The 20845-nt window shown below is 41.8% G+C and overlaps 1 protein-coding gene across 1 annotated transcript in view; it reads left to right on the top strand.

The window, feature by feature from the left end:
• The window catches only part of NEK10 (NIMA related kinase 10), a 241337-nt gene that overhangs the window by 99791 nt on the left and 120701 nt on the right, over positions 1–20845 (top strand). The window contains exons 21-22 of the mRNA XM_075211267.1: positions 746–867; positions 3370–3472. Of these exons, the coding sequence (XP_075067368.1) occupies positions 746–867; positions 3370–3472 (225 nt within the window). The remainder of the gene's footprint in view (positions 1–745; positions 868–3369; positions 3473–20845) is intronic.

The raw sequence follows: 20845 nt of genomic DNA, 5'->3' as shown, positions 1-20845 counted from the left end.
AACTACTGACAACTAGCAAGTTGCTTAGGAGAAAGTAGGAGAAACATGTCTATCCACCATAGGTGTTTAAAAAGTTTTTTGCACCCACCACCAAACCACCCCCACAAAAAAATAAGGCTCCTGTGCAGAAGATAGCATAGTGCCAGAGTCTTTGCTATCTACTGTGCAGGTACCAGCACCAGGTAGCGGTCAGGGGGTTCAGACCAGGAAGTGGTAGCTCTGGGTCAGCAGCGCAGGGCACCCTTGTACTGCACACCCTGCACCCATTATAGATGCGCCACTGATATACATGTTGAAGAAAAGTGTCAATATTCCTATCTTTTCTCCTCTTCAGAAGTGCATACAAATGATATCCAATCCGGGAGCTGCTAAGGGGTGGATAGGTACATTATTTACTCTGGTATACAGCAGCCAGATAAACAGAGGGCTGTAGAAAACTATCTACGCTAAAGGAAAATTACAAAGTTAACAGGCTGAATCACACTCTCCACTGTTGCTTACTCATTAATTACCTCCTTTACTGGATTGTTTGTTACTCTGTATAACTAAAACCTAGATCTATATTTCCTAATTGTCAAAATACACTCCAAAACAATGGCTTAAAAATTTCCAAATTACAGACAGCTTTGACAAATTCTGTGCTAAAACTTGATTTAGGATAAGTTTATTCTGATTTAAGGATGAAAATTGCGTATCTTCATGTAAAAATATTCAGTCTTGTCTTGATTGATGAACTGTTTCACAGATGACAAACTCTACATTGTTATGGAGCTCATTGAAGGGGCATCTCTGGGCGAGCACTTTAAGTCCCTCAAGGAGAAAAAACAACAGTTTACAGAAGAACGACTTTGGAATATATTTATACAGGTAAATGTATGGTGTTCTCGATTGTAACCCCATTCCCAAAACATAGTTCATGGATATGAGTCTCAGTGATAACCCATGTAGGGGAAGTTACTATTTTAAAGGAATTCCTACCAGTCATAAAATAACACAGGTCAAATGATTTATTCAATCAAAATGGTCATGGAGCAACATGTGGTGGTCTTCTGGTGAAATTGTGGGTGTGGCTTAGCATTGTACAAAAGAAAAAAACTGCAAGTTGCACACATTAGCCTTTGACCTAAGGAAAGTGTTTTTTTTATTGTAATTTGACGAGGATGGGCACAGTTCTATTTGAGTGCTTGATATTTGATTTCACTTTTCATATGAAATATGGTAGTTCAGGTGTTGACAATAAGAACAAATATAGCTTACATTGTGTTTTGGTACACTTAGATTTTTGTTTTATTGTGTTTTTTTCTTATTTATATAATATTGAGAGAAAGGAAAGGTGCCAGGTTGATGTATTGTTTATAGTTTTGTGTATTGAAACACTAGGAATGCATGGCTTAGCTAAATTTGATGGAGGAAGGAGGAATAAAGTAGAGAAGATGTTAGTATTGTTCAAATATATTGTATAAAAAAGTGCGAAGTGTCATTATAGAGTAATGGAATATTATCTCTTTTTTTACTTATTGATGATCAGAGTGTTAGTGATTGCTTTGCCCTATCTACTAATTGTTTTTCCTTTTAATATGCTGGTGATGTATTTCCTAATATGTTAAATGTAGTGAGAGATGTTAACAACACAGATGTTAGTGATGTCAAAGATTTGCAGATAAGGGTATATGTCACATTAGTTCATACATGTACTCACACACTTGTGTTTTTTCTACCATTACATATAATTGGTGAGTTCTAGGGGTAAATGTATCAAGCTGAGAGTTTTCCGTCCGGTTTGAAAAACTAATCACATTCTAGCTACCATTTATTTACTACATTCTAGAAAATGATAGCTAGAATCTGATTGGTTGCTATAGGCAACATTTCCCGTTCATTATGAAAATGTGTATTATAAGGCATAATGCACCCCCTAATGTCATTTATTCAGATTCACGTGACCTGCATAAATACATCCAGCATGCAGCCTTGTGTCTATATATATCTTTCAATATCCTTAGAGTTGCAAAAAGGGGTACATTATACTATATATAGTCCCCTCTTATGAACAGGGTTTATATTTTCCCTTTACAATGGAATGACCAGATGTCAGGCGCCATCCCTGCACTTTCCATACATGCCGGGGACTGACGCCTGTCTCTTGTGCCAAGCTGTGTCCCGTTGCCTTAGCAACGTACTTCCAGTTTCCGCTGTGCGCGCATGCGCAGTAGGTCTGCGTCCCATTGCTAGGCAACAAGACGCTTCTTTCTCCTGTATGTTAGCGGTCAAGTGCATCTGACCACCAAAATGATGTCCCTCCAATAAGGGGCCACATATTGGTATAAAAGGCACCTCCTTCCTCCATTCTGGTGCCAGAGCATTGGTTTCACCAGCTCTAGCGTTCCTGTCTCCAGTTTCCTTGTTCCTGTTGTTTGCTACTTTGGTCCTGACTGCTGACTTGTTCCTGACTACCTTCTTGTCCTGAGATTTGGTACTATCTGCTGTCTGGATCATGACCTTTGGCTCGCCTCTGACCTACCCTTTGGATTTTCCCTGTGTACTACTCTATCATTTGGTATCTGAAGCGGACTGCACGACCATTCCTGTTTTCCACCTGCTGCTCTGATAACTAACTTGGAGAACCGCAACCTGTGCAGCAAAGCCAAAACCTCCTTGCAGGGGGTCCCTGGTGAAAACTGGGGGTACGATAGACTTCGCTCCTCCTTGCTTAGTTGTGCAAATATATGTCAGTGGCACCCTCAAAGTCATTATCGTGACACCATATTTCACAAAAGCACATTTTTATAAAAAGAAAGGTCCTACCGGAATGTCCGCAATTCTCCCGTGTTTCTGGGAGTCCTCCCAGACTCCCAAGAGAGCAGGGCAAACTCCCGGTTCCTGGCCACTTCATTAGTTAAGTATCGTTATTGTGGGCCCTCCCACTGCCATAATAGGCTAGAAATTGTGTTGACAGTTTAGGGGGTGGGGCTAAATGATGTGATTTGTCAATCCACACGCCCACCTCCCCCCCAGATCTTCTGGAGGCCATACCTGCAAGGTTGGTAAGTATGCTTTACTTATTAGAATATTCCATATAGGATCATCCTAATTTTATTTAGTTAAATAACCCAATTTAGTTCTTTTCTACTAATTGACTTTCTGTTACTCTATTTTGCCAATAACATTTTTGCCAAATAGTTGAATTTCTTGTGCTCACATGATCCATCTGTTTATGTATAACAAATACTCTGCCTTCTTGGTGACATCACTCATTTAGAAAGTTATCTACAGAATGCATAACAACATTTACTAATGCAATCTATACCTCTTTAATTTGCTTTGAAATTAAATTAATTTTTCACTCAGCTGTTACCTTGTTTATTTCAGTTATGCTTAGCACTGCGGTACTTACACAAAGAAAAAAGGATCGTTCACAGAGACTTATCACCAAACAATATCATGCTGGGAGAAAAAGATAAAGTAACAGTCAGTAAGTGTTCAGCAAACATCAATATTTTATATTTTGTTTACCGTCTTAACACACAATGACACTTTGAAGGGTTCTGCATTTCCTGGTCAGGCATTTCCATTCGTTTTCATCCTACGCATGCAGTGATTTTGAGCCAGTTTGGTTTAAAATGAACAAGCTGGCAGATTTAATCACCACTTCCATGCCCCCCATGCACAGAATTGATTTTGTTCACTACAGCTTGTGAATAATAGATTTGAAGCTTTGAAATTTGTTTACATACACAGTTAAATGGTGCTTGATGCTGCTCACAGCATGACTGCATTATGGGAGAAAAACATATATACACAAGATGTATTTACAGATATCAGTTTCACATGACAGTCATTCCTATATAACACCATTAACTTGCTTGATGCAAGATCAAGAAATAAATAAATGGTTGGTTCTGCCTTGCATCTCAAAACCATAGATATTTGTAACACATAGAAGGTAAGAAAGTAGGTAAATATTTAATCTAAGTTGTGTTGCCTGAAAAACTGTGATACCACAAGCAGTCCATTGCGTTGACCACTATGAAGAAAACACATTACTCACCAGGGGGTATAGTTACTAAACTGTGGATTTAAAAAAGTGGAGATGTTGCCTATAGCAACTGATCAGATTCTAGTTTTCATTTATTTACTACATTCTACAAAATGATAGCTAGAATCTGATTGGCTGTTATAGGCAACATCTCCACTTTTTCAAACCCGACGTTTAGTATTTATACCAGCAGTACTCTCAGTGATTCCTCCCATGTATTACCAATATTGAGAAATAGAAAGTACCAGCCAACACTATTGATACTCTGCCATCCACTATGCTTTCCATAAACAGTAATGTTTAAGATTGACAGTTTTATTTGTCAATATGGTAGTTTTTCAAATAATAATTTCACCTATTAAAGTAAGAGTTTTCAGTTGTTTTTTTATAGTACAAATTTAACTAATGAACACCATACTGTATTCCTGCCACTGCATGGCACTATTGTTCTACTTAAACAGTACCATTTGATTTTTTTCATTCTGTTTCCTTAGAGAAACATGGATTTATTTTCAGCCTATACAATTGTTCACAAACAGACAATAGTCATGCTGTTAGTGGTTTATATGTTTTCTAAATTAGTTGTGACAGTGTTTTGCTGTGTTTTGGCTGTGCAGTTTTTGTTATTACTTAGGTTAAATGTTTCAGTGATACCCATTAGCTACAATGAAACACATTTGCCGTTTGTGACATTTTTAAACAATGAAGAAAAATTTAATTATTTTTAAATAATAATATTATTTTTACTTTTGTAGGTGTAATCTGAGTCGTGCGGCAGGTTAAGGCCCTTTTGTGAATGGTGTGAAAATACATACTTTTACTAGGGTTTTTTAAAAAAAATACCAAATTGTCCATTTTATTTTATCCAGAAAAATAATGTTAAACTTTTTTTTATGACAATGTTAAAATACTTCCATCCTATCTTAGGGGGGAATTTAATTGGCCTCGTTACTGTAATGTGGCTTGCGCACTATTACCGATATTACGGTAATAGTGCGCATTATTACCGTTAATATGGTAATTTCAACGCTGGCTCTTTGTTCGCGACTCCCTGAACGGCGAGCAGAAATCTGTTTTAAAATTACCGTATTAACGGTAATAATTTTACCGCAGTGTTATTCTGGGGGGGATTGAATGCCCCCTTTGTCTCTTATTATGGGATAGACTTTTTTTTCTAAAATCATGTTCCAGCTCCCATGGTTCTTGACAAATTTTACCTGTTCAGGCCTTTTATCTAAAACTGTGTTTTATGGATAATCTTGTCACCTGACACAAAGGCCTGCACATTCTGAGCGCAACGTGCGTTTGTTTAAAATCACACATAAATCGGCTCTGCATACTCCTGAATTCAACAAGGAACATATCTAAAGATACGTGCGCTGATGATTTGGGTGTAGGTAGACTCTTTATTACTACTCAAGACACTGCAGTATATGTCCAATGCCTATGTGGATTATAAATTCGCAAAGGAACACACAGAGAAAAAAAAATATTGAATTAATGTCACCTGTCAATAATATATTCATTAATGATAAAACAGTAAAAAAGAAAAGTGGTTTTCTTTTCCCCATAAAATACATTTATTAAGATATTTTGAATGATGATCATAAAATACATTTTTACAGTTGCTCCTGATTGCACACATATGTTATAGCATACATACAAGACTGTCATCACTAGTAATCAGGACCTAGACTAGTCCTGTAGCTGGAGCAAGAGATACAGCAGAAAAGCAAGTAACTTTGAGATGCCCAGAGCTTGTTTCGGATGTGGCTACGTGCACTTGAGTCAGAGCCGGATTTAGACCTCATGGGGCCCTAGGCAGGATACTGGTTCTGGCCCCCCTCCCTGAAACAATCCATAGCACTATATTTTTGTAGCCTACCATATACCCCTATAGTTAAGTAGGAGTGAAAGGGAGGTGTGGGCGTGGCTTGCATCTTTGGGGGCGTACCTAACATGTGAAAAGAGCAAGGCCACCCTGCTACAGAAAAAGGCACCCCTAAATAATTACCGAGCAGTCCAGGTTTTTAAGTAGTTGGGTCAAAACAACCTAATAAGTATTTAAGTCAGGACAGAAATACTTATTAAGTTGTTTGCAAAAATAATACACATAAATCCAAGGATGTGCCCTTGTCACTTTTGTCCCTCAATCATTACACTATGCCCATTTATTGCCACTTTTACCCCTTCACAGTATCACCTCTGTGCCCTTTCATTATATAACCCCTGTGCCCCTTCATTATATTACCTCTGTGCCCCTTCATTATATTACCCCTGTGCCCCTTCATTATGTCACCTCTGTGCCTCTTCATTATGTCACCTATATGCCCCTTCATTATGTCACCTCTGTGCCCCTTCATTATGTCACCTCTGTGCCCCTTCATTATCACCTCACCCAATGTGCCTCCATTTTACTTACCTGTCTTTTTCTCTTTTGTATTCCTCTTTTCTGTCTTCTGGTCTTCTTGTCTTCTTTCTTCTCCAGCCCGCAGCTCCTCGGTTAGTCCTCCTCACAGTGGCCGGAAACAGACTAAAAAATAAAAACACGTGATCACGTGTCACGTGATCGCAGGACTGGTCCCGGCAGTCTCTCCTCCTCACCTGCGGCCCACAGCTCCTTCCTTATTTATTATCAGATTTGATTGTAACACTTGTTTACATTATTATTATAGATAGGTGTCTCTTTCTTTGATTAAATGCTTTGTTTTATCTTATTATTGAGATAAAGGGTAATATGTGGTCCTTTTGAAGCTTAAAGAGAGCCTATGCGGTCCCTGAAGTGCATCAGATTGCCTATAGACCAGTGGCAGATCCAGGGGGATGCGATCGGGGCAATCGCCCCCCCTAGCAAGGGCTTGCTGCCGGCGGCTGCTCTGATTGTGTTAAACACAATCAGAGCAGCGGGGCAGCACACTGTCACTGCCGAGCGGACCTGCACATACTGTGCAGCCGCCGGCAGCCTTAAAAGGCAGAAAGGGGGCGGGCCTAAATCGCCCCCCTAAATCGCCCGGGGTAGAAAATCTTTCTAGATCCGCCCCTGCTATAGACAGTATATTATGTGCTAAAATGATGTGTGCTGTTCATAGCTTTGGAGAGTCTGACTGTTTTTTTTTATAAAACTTTGCACAGTCTGCAGAGTTGTGTGTCAACTCATGAAAACATATGTCTGTTTCTAACAATTGTGAAGTGTTCTACTTTCAGCACTTGAAATGCTGGGAGGTATGCCAAGTGGCTTTCTGAACTTATGGAGTTATTGTGTTGCCAAAGTGCCATGAAGTAGGACTATAAAAGTACATGTGTCACTGGATGATTGTGTGATGCACTTGAGAGATAAATGTCCATCATATCTGTAGGACTTTTTTTTCTTTTATTCATGTAAATTCTAAATGTATTCTAAAGTCATACTGTAACATAATACAGGAACTGTCCATAACTGTGATTGAATGTTCAATCTTGGCAACCTTGTGTAAAGTCAATGCTACTACTGGTCATAATAAGTAAAACATACATTTTCCCGCAATTATTAAGTAAATAATAAACATGCTGCGATGCATCCACAAGCAAATACAAGTATGAATGCAAATGAGTATAGACGCAATAGAATAGAATGCGTTTTATTTTAACACGTAATGTAATAAACCACTTACCCAGTGCAGGTGTGTTACAATGTATGCTGCCAACACTTCCCTATGAGACACCCTTGACACTCGCAGTAGTACAGGCCAAGCCCCACTGTTAATGTGCAGCAATCAAGGAAACACTTTTTCATCATAAGATTGGACGTCTTTGTTGGGTAGCGTTGTCTAGGCAACCCATGTCAACAAATAAATAAATGCAGATAACAAAGACACACACTGTAGACATTAAAAGATTGTGAACATTATCACAGATGTAATCTTCTACAGCGTGAGCCAATATGCAGCACAGCTGTATCCAACTGATGCAAATATATCTAGTGGATGCATCTATAAATTTGACAACAAATAGTACAAGTGTGTTGTGTGCACAAAATTAAGCCGCCTTATGACTACATGACTGCTTAATATATACACATTAGAAAAGGATGTACATACTTGTACTTATATTTTTATATCTAAAAGTGGATTTGGCAACCTAAATGGACAATAGCAACCTGATGAGTCACAGCATGAAAGTGAACATTATCTAATACCATTGGCCAAAAATACCTCCACTTGATAGTAAGGGACAAAGACTCTCTGACTTGCTGACACACTATTGTTTCATGTATTTATACTAGAAATCCCATAATAAAAACTATTGGGATTACGTAAATTTAGATGTAAAGCTCTAGAAAAGCACTATGTAAGTGATTAGGGACACCTGTAAAGTGCCAAATTAATATGTGGTGTAACGAGAGTTACTCAATAAGTTTAACAAGTCAAGCTACCAAAAAAAACTGTATCTAAGTGTATATAAAGAGATATAATATATTACATAAAATGTAAAGTCTAAAATAAAAAAATAAAAAATTGAAAATAAAAATAGAAAAAACGGTTTTATTTTTGTAATAAAACACTTTTTCAGCTACTGAACCCCGGCTATCACCAAAGTGTACCTGCACTTTCCATGGTAAACAGGCTCCATGGAACAAGCTTTCATCACACAGACATTGCGAAACCTATCACCATGAGGGAGCAGGGGCAAACGCAGGATTTGTAGAGGGGGGTTTCCACACCACGCCACCAGTGGGCGTGAGCAGCATGCATGAGGGCATGGCTATAATATTAGACAGTGCTTGGCTGCTCTCTAACTCTTCCTATCCCTATAATATACATGGGCAATGCTGCGTGCACTACTGTTAGGTGCACACAGCTCTCCCTTTTCAATAGAGATGGGCGGGTCCGGTTCTCCGAGAACCGAACCCACCCGAACTTTGGGTATCCGAGTACCGAGCTGAGCAGCTCGGTACTCTCCCGCCCATTCCGAATCCAAATCGAGGCCGAACGTCATTGTGACGTCGTCGGATCTCGGGACTCGGTTCTCGCGATACTTCAACTTTATAAATACACGCCTCCACAGCAATCCATCGCCATTTGACAGAGGGAGAGAGCAGGGTGTAGTCATAGGCTAATTAGAGCAGGGACAGAGAATACCATATTGTTCTTGCAATTGCTCTAACCAAAATCGCTAGTGCAGAGAGGAGGATAGAGGTTTATTATTTTTTCTTCATATTTGGCACTCCCCAGCGCTTTTGGGGTGTCCCCCATAATTGTGCATTAATATTTCTGGCTGTCAAAAGTCATATCTGTCAGCAGTATCTACTAAATAATTTGTAGCACACCTCAGTGTTTTTGGGGTGTCCTCCCTAATTGTGCATTAATATTTCTGGCTGTCAAAAGTCATATCTGTCAGCAGTATCTACTCAATAATTTTTAGCACTCCTCAGTGTTTTTGGGGTGTCCTCCCTAATTGTGCATTAATATTTCTGGCTGTCAAAAGTCATATCTGTCAGCAGTATCTACTAAATAATTTGTAGCACACCTCAGTGTTTTTGGGGTGTCCTCCCTAATTGTGCATTAATATTTCTGGCTGTCAAAAGTCATATCTGTCAGCAGTATCTACTCAATAATTTTTAGCACTCCTCAGTGTTTTTGGGGTGTCCTCCCTAATTGTGCATTAATATTTCTGGCTGTCAAAAGTCATATCTGTCAGCAGTATCTACTCAATAATTTTTAGCACTCCTCAGTGTTTTTGGGGTGTCCTCCCTAATTGTGCATTAATATTTCTGGCTGTCAAAAGTCATATCTGTCAGCAGTATCTACTCAATAATTTTTAGCACTCCTCAGTGTTTTTGGGGTGTCCTCCCTAATTGTGCATTAATATTTCTGGCTGTCAAAAGTCATATCTGTCAGCAGTATCTACTCAATAATTTTTAGCACTCCTCAGTGTTTTTGGGGTGTCCTCCCTAATTGTGCATTAATATTTCTGGCTGTCAAAAGTCATATCTGTCAGCAGTATCTACTCAATAATTTTTAGCACTCCTCAGTGTTTTTGGGGTGTCCTCCCTAATTGTGCATTAATATTTCTGGCTGTCAAAAGTCATATCTGTCAGCAGTATCTACTCAATAATTTTTAGCACTCCTCAGTGTTTTTGGGGTGTCCTCCCTAATTGTGCATTAATATTTCTGGCTGTCAAAAGTCATATCTGTCAGCAGTATCTACTCAATAATTTTTAGCACTCCTCAGTGTTTTTGGGGTGTCCTCCCTAATTGTGCATTAATATTTCTGGCTGTCAAAAGTCATATCTGTCAGCAGTATCTACTCAATAATTTTTAGCACTCCTCAGTGTTTTTGGGGTGTCCTCCCTAATTGTGCATTAATATTTCTGGCTGTCAAAAGTCATATCTGTCAGCAGTATCTACTCAATAATTTTTAGCACTCCTCAGTGTTTTTGGGGTGTCCTCCCTAATTGTGCATTAATATTTCTGGCTGTCAAAAGTCATATCTGTCAGCAGTATCTACTCAATAATTTTTAGCACTCCTCAGTGTTTTTGGGGTGTCCTCCCTAATTGTGCATTAATATTTCTGGCTGTCAAAAGTCATATCTGTCAGCAGTATCTACTCAATAATTTTTAGCACTCCTCAGTGTTTTTGGGGTGTCCTCCCTAATTGTGCATTAATATTTCTGGCTGTCAAAAGTCATATCTGTCAGCAGTATCTACTCAATAATTTTTAGCACTCCTCAGTGTTTTTGGGGTGTCCTCCCTAATTGTGCATTAATATTTCTGGCTGTCAAAAGTCATATCTGTCAGCAGTATCTACTCAATAATTTTTAGCACTCCTCAGTGTTTTTGGGGTGTCCTCCCTAATTGTGCATTAATATTTCTGGCTGTCAAAAGTCATATCTGTCAGCAGTATCTACTCAATAATTTTTAGCACTCCTCAGTGTTTTTGGGGTGTCCTCCCTAATTGTGCATTAATATTTCTGGCTGTCAAAAGTCATATCTGTCAGCAGTATCTACTCAATAATTTTTAGCACTCCTCAGTGGTTTGCGCTCAGAATGGATTCAAAGCAGTCCACATATGATCTAAATGAGCAACCAGGTTCTGTCACCAGTCCTGATGTTAGTGTTCCCAGTACGTCATCTGGCCAAGGCGATGTCAAACAACAGAGTGTTTTCAAATTAGTGCAAAAAACAAAAACCAAAAAAAAATTTACTGTATTGAAGCGAAAAAGAAGTGTAACTGAGCAAAAGTTAAGTGACGATAAAAAAAAAATTGCAAGCATGCCATTCTACACACGCAGTGGCAAAGAGAGAATGAGGCCTTCACCTTTGGCTATTAGTGGCAGATCCCAAAAAGTTACCCAGGCTACAATTGGTGCACAACTACTGTTACGCGTCAAAGCTGAGCTGCAAGATACCAGTGAGGCATTACAGGAGAATATTTGCTCTGATTCACAAATGACAACAATCCCTGTGGAGAGTCCATCCAACAGTGGGATGTCTAATCGTGAGCATTCTGCTGATGTGTGCCTTAATAGCCCGAGTGTAGCCGGTGATACCCAAATTGAGGATGCCACTTTGGAATTAGAAGAGGATGAGGGGGAGATTTGTGTAGGCGACGAGGGCGCTAATGAGGATGTTGATGAGGATGAGGTTGTTTGTGTAAGTCCTGCACCAGTGGCAGCAGTTCTGGCACGTGACAAGAAAAAGGCCATTGTCATGCCTGGGCATAAAACAAAAAAATCCACTTCTTATGTGTGGAATTATTTCTACCCAAATCCAGACAACAATTGTATAGCCATTTGTAGTGTATGTGAAGCCACAGTCAGTCGAGGGAGGGACCTTAACCATCTTGGAACCTCGTCTATGTTACGCCATTTAACGAGAGTTCATGGCAAAGTGTTGGGAAAAGCTGAAAGTTCTTCCCAAAAGAATACAAGCACTCCCTCATCAGCTAAGACCCTCCGCTCACCGACATACCGACGGCTACAAAATACACCCACCACACCATCCTCATCAATATCCTCAGTAGCGCTCGGAGTTAGCCCGGCATCCCACTTAAGGCTGGATGACTCCGGCACTATTATTGATTCCTCTGAAGAAAGCGTTAGTCCTGCTGCTGCTGTTGCTGCTGCTGGGGGTGAATCGTCATCCCAGAGGCAGGTGAATAAAATGAGCAGTCCTACATTTCAGCAATTAACTGTGAAACAATCATTTGCGAGGGGAAGCAAATATGACAGCAGTCACCCAGTCGCCAAGCGAATCACAGACGCCATGGCTGCAATGTTAGTGTTAGATCTGCGTCCAATCTCCACAATAAACGCAGCTGGTTTTTCACAGTTAATTGAGGTTTTGTGTCCGCGTTACAGAATTCCATCGCGACACCATTTCTCCCGTAAAGCTATTCCACAACTATACCAAAAAGTGTGTAAAAATGTAGAGATTGCGCTGAAAAATGCCATTCTGCCCACTGTTCACTTAACCACAGATATGTGGACAAGTGGAAGTGGCCAAACCAAAGACTATATGACTGTGACAGCCCACTGGGTTGGTCATTCACCTTCACCAGCAGGAACAGCAGCAGCATGTACACCACTACGTAACATTTGTCACAGGCAGGCCACTCTTTGTATCACCGGCTTCACTAACAGGCATACGGCTGACAATTTGTTACGCAAACTGAGTGTCACTCACCGGACCGTGAGTGCCTCTTCCCGGACATTTAGGAACCGTGGCCGTCCACCATCCTGAGGGTCTGCGCATGCGCAGCCCTTTTCTATACTTCAGTGTATACCCCTTTAACTTAATTGGCAGATCAGGCAACCTCCCTATATTAAGCACCTGTGGTCACTACCACGTTGCCTGATCTTGGAGTCTCATTCCTCATGAGTCTCTGAAGGTGTTCCTGTATTACTCGTGTATTCAGCGCTGCTGATTCCTGTGGTTTCCAAACCACTTCTACTACTGTGCTTCCATTCCACTTCTACCATCAACTATATCTATGTGACTGTTTGCTCATCGCTATCCGCTGCCTCCGTGCACTACAGTCTCCTGCTTGCAACTCGCCTGTGTTCAACATCGTGACTGCCAGCTGACTACTATCCGCTGCCTCTGTGCACTACAGTCTCCTGCTTGCAACTCGCCTGTGTTCAACATCGTGGCTGCCAGCTGACTACTATCCGCTGCCTCTGTGCACTACAGTCTCCTGCTTGCAACTCGCCTGTGTTCAACATCGTGACTGCCAGCTAACTACTATCCGCTGCCTCTGTGCACTACAGTCTCCTGCTTGCAACTCGCCTGTGTTCAACATCGTGACTGCCAGCTGATTACTATCCGCTGCCTCTGTGCACCATAGTCTCATCTCATCGTTGCTGTGACTTCCTCGAGACTGCCGCTTTCTTTACCATCTGCTACACTTCGTGATCACAGCTCCTGCCCTGCGCTGCACTCCTGTTTCCCATCGCTGTTGGTTCCTGTGGTTGCTACTGGTTACCTCCGTGTGCCGCTGAGTCCTGCCGCGGTGATCAACGCTATCGTCCATCTCCTGCTGATCCACTCTCCACGCCTTCACGTGTTCCACTGGTCTCTACCCTCCTGTCAGCATTGGATTTGTATCTCATCTACTACCCTCTGCTGGATCATCTCCATTCTCCTGGGTCCCCTATGAGTCCAGTTCCACGTGTTGCTGACTCCTCTGGATTCGTGTCCCTGTTGGTCTACTCACCTGTGCGCTGCACCTGCTAGACCGCTGCTTCACCTATCCAGGGACTTCCTATCCAGTCGGCCTCCAGCCGCTCAGGTACCGCTGCAATCCCATCTGACTGCTACTGCTGAACCACGGTATGCATACTTCTCATTGACTGTGCTGTGTATTGCATATCTTGCTGGACTGTGTTTGGTTCTCTCTGGAGTCTGCTATCCGCTGAGTCTATTGCCATCATTGACTGTGTTATCATTGTGCTGGACTACTTCAAGAGACTTTCTAGATTGCAGACCTGATCAGTCATTTATATATATATATATCTATATTGTGCATATTACTGTGGATCGTGTATAAGGTGCCTGTGTATATCCTGTGTTGCAGTCTTCCCCCGTGCACCTCCTCACATATATATTCAGTGGTACAACTTGCTGATGTCAGACCACTGATTCCTGTTTCCGGTATCACCCGTTCCATTATCCTCTCACATAGCAGTGGTACAACTTGCTACCGCAGACCACTGACTACCTGGATACCTCCACCTGGATTCCATTCCTTCACTCCGACAGCGGTACAACTTGCTACCCGCAGACCGCTGACTCTCATCACCTCCTCGTTTCTGTTGGACATTCCTCCTCACTATAGCAGTGGTACAACTTGCTATCGCAGACCACTGACTACCTTCACGTGTCCTTGTCCATACAGTTCCTTGTGTATCATTACCTCATTATTACCAGTGTTGCTAGTCATAGACTTTCCTGAGCATCTCATCGGTCATCATTTTATGTTCCGTGATCACCCAGCTACCAGAGTACCCTATTACCATCTACATTGCTCTGGTAAGCCTACCATCTGGTGATCCCTGGGTAAAGACTCCTAGTGCCCGTGACACTGAGAGATGTGATTGATGCATGGCTTATACCACTCGGACTCTCCCCAGGGTATGTCATTTCAGATAACGCCAACAATATAGTGCGAGCATTACAGCTGGGTGATTTCCAACATATTCCCTGTTTTGCTCACACCATCAACTTGGTGGTGCAGAGCTTCCTACGAAATAACCGTGAGGTGCAGGAGATGCTTTCGGTGGCCCGTAAAATTTCAGGCCATTTCAGGCATTCAGCCACAGCATGTAGGAGATTACAGCAGCTCCAAGAGCAGTTTAACTTGCCCTGCCACCAACTTAAGCAAGAGGTGGTAACTCGGTGGAATTCCACCCTGTACATGCTTCAGAGGATGGAGGAACAGCGCAAAGCCATCCAAGCATATTGCACAAGTCATGACATTGGGAAAGGAGGGGGGATGTATTTCACTCTTGCACAGTGGGGAATCCTTTCAGTGCTGTGCAAGGTGCTGAAACCATTTGAAGTTGTGACATGTGAGGTCAGTGCAGACTCTGCTAGTTTGAGCCAAGTCATTCCTTTAATTAGACTATTGGAAAAGCAGCTTGAGAAAATGAAGGAGGAGCTGAAAGCAAGCAATTCAGCAAAGTATGTTGGCCTTGTCGATCAAGTACTTAATTCGCTTCACAATGATCCTCGAGTTATTAAGATCTTGAACTCGGATCAGTACGTTTTGGCCACTGTGCTTGATCCAAGGTTTAAAACCTACATTGAGTCTTTACTTGTAAATGAGCGAGATGTGAACTTTTGCAAGGAGCTATTGCTCAGCAAGTTGGCCGCTGAACTGGGCCTCGGCTTGACGACGTGTCCTCCTTCACTTTCTCAAGCTGTTGCTCGTAAAAAATTAAATTTCCAAAAAAGAAGCAGGGAAGACACAGGGGGCAGACGAGAACAATTTAACATCTGGGCTGGTTTGAAGGATTTTTCAAAAAAAAGTGTCACTTTGCCCATAAGTCCATCCAATATGAGTATAAACATGCAAAGGATGGTGGAGGATTACTTTCAAGAGGTAGTTGATATGGAAATGTCAGACAGTCCCTTTCCTTACTGGGAAGAAAAGCAGGCCATTTGGAAACCCATGTACAAACTTGCTTTGCAATACCTAAGCTGCCCACCCTCCAGTGTGTACTCTGAACGAGTGTTCAGCACAGCAGGGAACTTAGTCAGTGATCGCCGTAGAAGGTTACTTCCCAAAAATGTGGAGAAAATGATGTTTATAAAAATGAACTACATCTTCCACGAGGAAGGCCTTCACCATCCAAGACATCCAAGCACTGACTGTTCTCTAATGGCGGATTCAAGCGGCGATGAATTGATAGTCTGTGATGATGACGTACACACTGATGAGGGTGAGGATGAAGCTGAAGATGATGCCGATAACATCTTTTTAAAACTTTCTATGTAAGTGTAGGGTGCAATCTACCCCCAAAGAGGAAAGGGACTTGTGGCATTTCCATATCACATACCATCTTAAAAGGCTGCTGTTAGGGCAATTTATCCTTAAGGGTAGGGTGTCATAGACAGAGTGACCCTAAACTGGCTTTGTCCATTTTTCATAATATTGTACAGTCTATAATGGCTGAATTTTTTGGTATTTTATACAAGTGGAGGGGGGCCTAGAGAGACAGAGTGACCCCAAACTGTCTTTCTCCATGTCAATTAATATTGTACAGTCTATAATGGCTGAATTTTTTAGTATTTTATACAAGTGGAGGGGGGCCTTGAGAGACAGAAACCAAACTGGCTTTCTCCATGTCAATTAATATTGTACAGTCTATAATGGCTGAATTATTTGGTATTTTATACAAGTGGAGGGGGGCCTAGAGAGACAGAAACCAAACTGGCTTTCTCCATGTCAATTAATATTGTACAGTCTATAATGGCTGAATTTTTTGGTATTTTATACAAGTGGAGGGGGGCCTTGAGAGACAGAAACCAAACTGGCTTTTTCCATTTCTTTACATATTTAACTATAAGTGTAGGGTGTAATATACATTCAAGACGATGGCTGCATTGCCAATATGCATAGATGGAGAGGAAGACAATCTGTTTTGTGTGTAGAATAGGCCTACCAACGAAGAATTAAACTGTTTTTTTGGATGATTTATTACCTCAACAATTAGATTACTTGTCTCTAAAACAGTTGGAGCACTAAATTGGGTTAATTTAGGCCCAAAAACATGGATTTTCCCAAAAAATAGCAAAACAAAACCAAACAAAACCAAAACCAAAACCAAAACACGCAATGGCGGTTTTGCAAAACCAAAACCAAAACCAAAACACGACGGTAATCCAGATCCAAAACCGAATCCAAAACCAAAACACGGGGGTCAGTGACCATCTCTACTTTTCAACCAGAGCTGTGTGAAGCGCGGCAAGGTCCAGCTACCTCAATTATACAAGGCCCCAAGCTTGGAGGGGGGTTTCCAGGCACTAGGAAACACCCCCTATAATAAATAGACTTGTGTATCATACTTATAGTATATATCTATCTGGCAAAGGTGACACCATGCTTTTAGTTAAAAATGTAGGAAGTATTTAATACATTACACTTGCTGTACAGGGCTTCTATAGCTTGGTGTTTATTCTCTATGCAAGTCCTGTTATATTGGTCACATGGAATCACACAGTCAATAAACTCTGTGGAAAAGGGGCAGATTATACACATACATTTTAATAGAGAACAAGTGATAGACCATAGACTCCGCATACACTATTTTTATTTTGAAAAATCAATGATCCTTTTGTACAGTGAATGTGTTCATGAACAAAAAAAGAAATCATCATATAGTATTACATTTACCACACATTACATACAAAATAAAAGGAAATCTGAGAAGTTACGATTTGTGATGCAGTGCAGATGCTGTGTAATTGCTGTGTTTCAATGAATTTACTAAAGAGGAGCTAACACTTTTTATGTATCATATTTCACCGCCATCCCTTCTGAACCTGTTGCTTGCTGTTTCAAAAGATTACCTACTAGATCACTCTGAGGGGCCTGTTTAAGAAAGGGAGAAAAGCCCTTTCTCTAACAGGTGTTTTTGTCGAATTAAGGGCTTCTCCAAATTTACCAAAGCCCATGGGTTTGTGTAGATATCGCTGGTAATCACCAGCCATGGCTTTCAATGGGGGCCTCTCCCGCACAATTAACATAGACAGCAAAGCCTTAAGAGTAATTTTACAGCTGCCAGGCAGCATCATCGGGGATGGGGAGCTGAACATCACTGACCTACCCTTGTGGAATTTTCATAATACATAGCGGCAATACATAATTTTCTATCGCGATAAGCAGCAATAAAAAAATTATTATTATTGTTGATTTGTAAGGCGCCACAGTGTTTCGCATTGCTAGACGTGTGAAAAATCGGACATAGGTAAAAATGGGGACATACCAGATAGATAAAATAAATACAGACATGAAAAACTAAGGGTGGGGGGAACAATTGTGGTTTAGAGTGAAAATTGGGGCAGTTGTGAAAGTTCATTAGTGTGAGTATTATTAGCAGGAGTAGAGTAAGCTCTAATAAAGAGATGGGTGAGTCTGATTTGGTGTGGTAGGGAATTCCATAAGAGGGTAGTGCCACATGAAAAATCTTGTAGGCGGGAGAGAGTGGTGATTACTAGAGATGAGGCGCAGATGCAGGTCAGAGTTGGATCTAAGAGGGCAAGATAAAGAGAATTTTGATGTATTAATAGGTGGGGTTGTTAAGGGTTGGGCAATTTGGTTATGGTGGACATAGGACAGCCAGTGTATGAATTGCAAGGTGGTGCAGCAGATATGCAGTGGTGAGAGAGGAAGAACAGTTTTTCGTCGGCATTTAAGATAGTATCACACATCTCATCAGTTTTGCTCCGTGTGCTTCACTGTGTGCTTTGGTTTCCTTTGGTTACCGCTATCTGCGTTCCTCTATCATCGGACGCCATCTTGCCTAGTGGTCTGCGCATGTGTTTCCCTGGGAACCATCAAAACCTCTGCTCCGCAGGGATTGGATGATCTGCAACCAGTTCCCTTTATAAGGGCCCTCCTCCCTTTAATGGGTGTCAGATCATCAGGTCTCTCTACCTGATAGGAAGCATTTCCTCTGACTCCTGTTGTTCCTGATATCATGGATGGTGCAGCTTGTTGCTACTCAGAATACCTGATCTGCTCACTGAATCTCGGCATTACCTGTGCAATTCAGAATAACTGAGCTGCTCACTGAACTCAGCAATTACCTGTGCAGCTCATCTCTACTCAGCAGCACATGTGCTGCTTACTGCTACTCAGCAATTACATGTGCAGCTCATCTCTACTCAGCAATACCTGTGCTGCTTACTGCTTCCCAGCAATTACCTCTACAGCTCATCTCTACTCAACAACTACTTGGTGGTTCTGCGCATTCGCTGATCTGCGCCTCCTAGAGGACCGCGACCTGCGGTGGAGAGCAGCCAAGGCCATATTCCCTTGCAGGAATCCCTGGTGAACACCTTTCCACCATTAGATTCTGCACCTCTCTGGGGGTAAGCTGTCACTCTAGCAACAATCAGGACCATTCCCATAATCTGCCTTTCATGACAGATAGATTGAATTGGGGATAGATGGATGCGGGCAATGCCAGATGAGACAAGTGTGATAGCAAGGCCTATGGAGACTGAGCAAATTGTGGTGTTCTTAAAGGTGAGGGAGATTTGAGTGGAGGTGGTGACTCTAGGAAGAGGGAAGATGATAAGCTCTGTTTGGGACATGTTGAGGCTTAGGTAGTGTTGGGAAATCTATGTGGAAATAGCAGGAAGACAGTTGGTTACGCAAGATAGTACAGTAGGGAAAAGGTCAGGGGAAGAGAGGTAGATTTGGGTCAGAGTAGAGGTGGTACTGTAGGCTGAATAAGCAAATTAATTCCCCAGGAGAATAGGTGTACAGCTAGAAAGCAGAGGGCCAAGAACAGAGCCCTGAATAATCATCATCATCAACATTTATTTATATAGAGTGTGGAAGGCCGTATGTGCCAGAGGTAGAGGCACTAAATTAGCAGTTTCATTGGAGATGAACCAGGGAGAACAGTATCACACATGCAATTGGAGTGAAGGGTGTGCAGGAGAAGAGGGTTATCAACAGAGAGGTTCAGAAGGATGATTATGGAGTATCGACCCTCAGAGCCGGATTAAGGGAATGGAGGCCCCTGGGCTAAGGGGGCCTCCATTCCCCTGTGAGCCCCCCCCCCCGTGATCCGAGCTGCCCGCCCCCCCCTCCCGTGATCCGAGCTGCCAGCGCCCCCGCTTCCCCCCCCCCCCCGGCACTTACCTCCTTCTCCGGCGCGCTGTATGCTCTTTACTGAGGAGATCACATGAGAGTGAGACTCACGAGATCTCCTCAGTAAGGAGACTACAGCGTGCCGGAGAAGGACCGCAGTGAAAGTGCTCAGCAGCACTGATCGCGCCGGGGGCGCCCCCGCCCGATCAATACTGCTGCTGAGCACTTTCAATTGCCCCCTGGATGCCATAGGCCCCTGGGCTGTAGCCCAGTTAGCCCTATGGTTAATCTGGCCCTTGTCGACCCTTATCCTTTGCTGAAGTAAATAATTTATCACTTTTGTGAGTGCAGTCTGTCTCAGTGGAATATTGGGGCAGAGGCCAGAGTGCAGAATGAGAATAGAGAAAGTAAGATAGGTGGCTGTTCACAATTTGCTCAAGAAGTTTGGAGGCAAAAAGGAGAAGAGAAAGAGGATGGCTTCAGAAATGTTTTATTTTTAGGATTGGTAAAACGAGTGTGTTTTTAAATGAGGATGAAAATGTGCCAGTGGAGAGAAACAGGTTTAAGAGGTGGGCATGCAGTGGGTGAGAGGGAGTACAGAACTTGCAAGGGAATAGGGTTGAGTGAGCAAGTTGTAAATCTATCTCTGCTCCATGATAAATAGAACCCTAAAAACCACAGCTCCACCTACTGGCCAAAAGCTGATAATTGTTTCAATTGTAATGGTGGACATTGTAGATTATATAATCTGATGTACTGTTGGAGCTGTATGGTATGTATAATATGTTGGGCAGTGGGGTTGTATTATATTCTGGATATTTAGGGATGTATAGTATGTTGGAATATGACTGTATATACATCAAGTGTATGTAACAAACACAGTTTGCTAAACATTTCATTTTGTGCCATACTGTACTGTATGGTCCCTAATTCGTACTAAGTATGTTCTATGAATCTAATAGGGGAAGACATTTTGATATTGGTAGATCTGCTTTAACTGATATT

The sequence above is a fragment of the Mixophyes fleayi genome, chromosome 5, assembly GCF_038048845.1.
Source record: "Mixophyes fleayi isolate aMixFle1 chromosome 5, aMixFle1.hap1, whole genome shotgun sequence".
NCBI classification, from domain to species: domain Eukaryota; kingdom Metazoa; phylum Chordata; class Amphibia; order Anura; family Limnodynastidae; genus Mixophyes; species Mixophyes fleayi.
The sequence above is the reverse complement of the archived record's forward strand: the minus strand, read 5'-3'. Positions and strand labels throughout refer to the sequence as shown.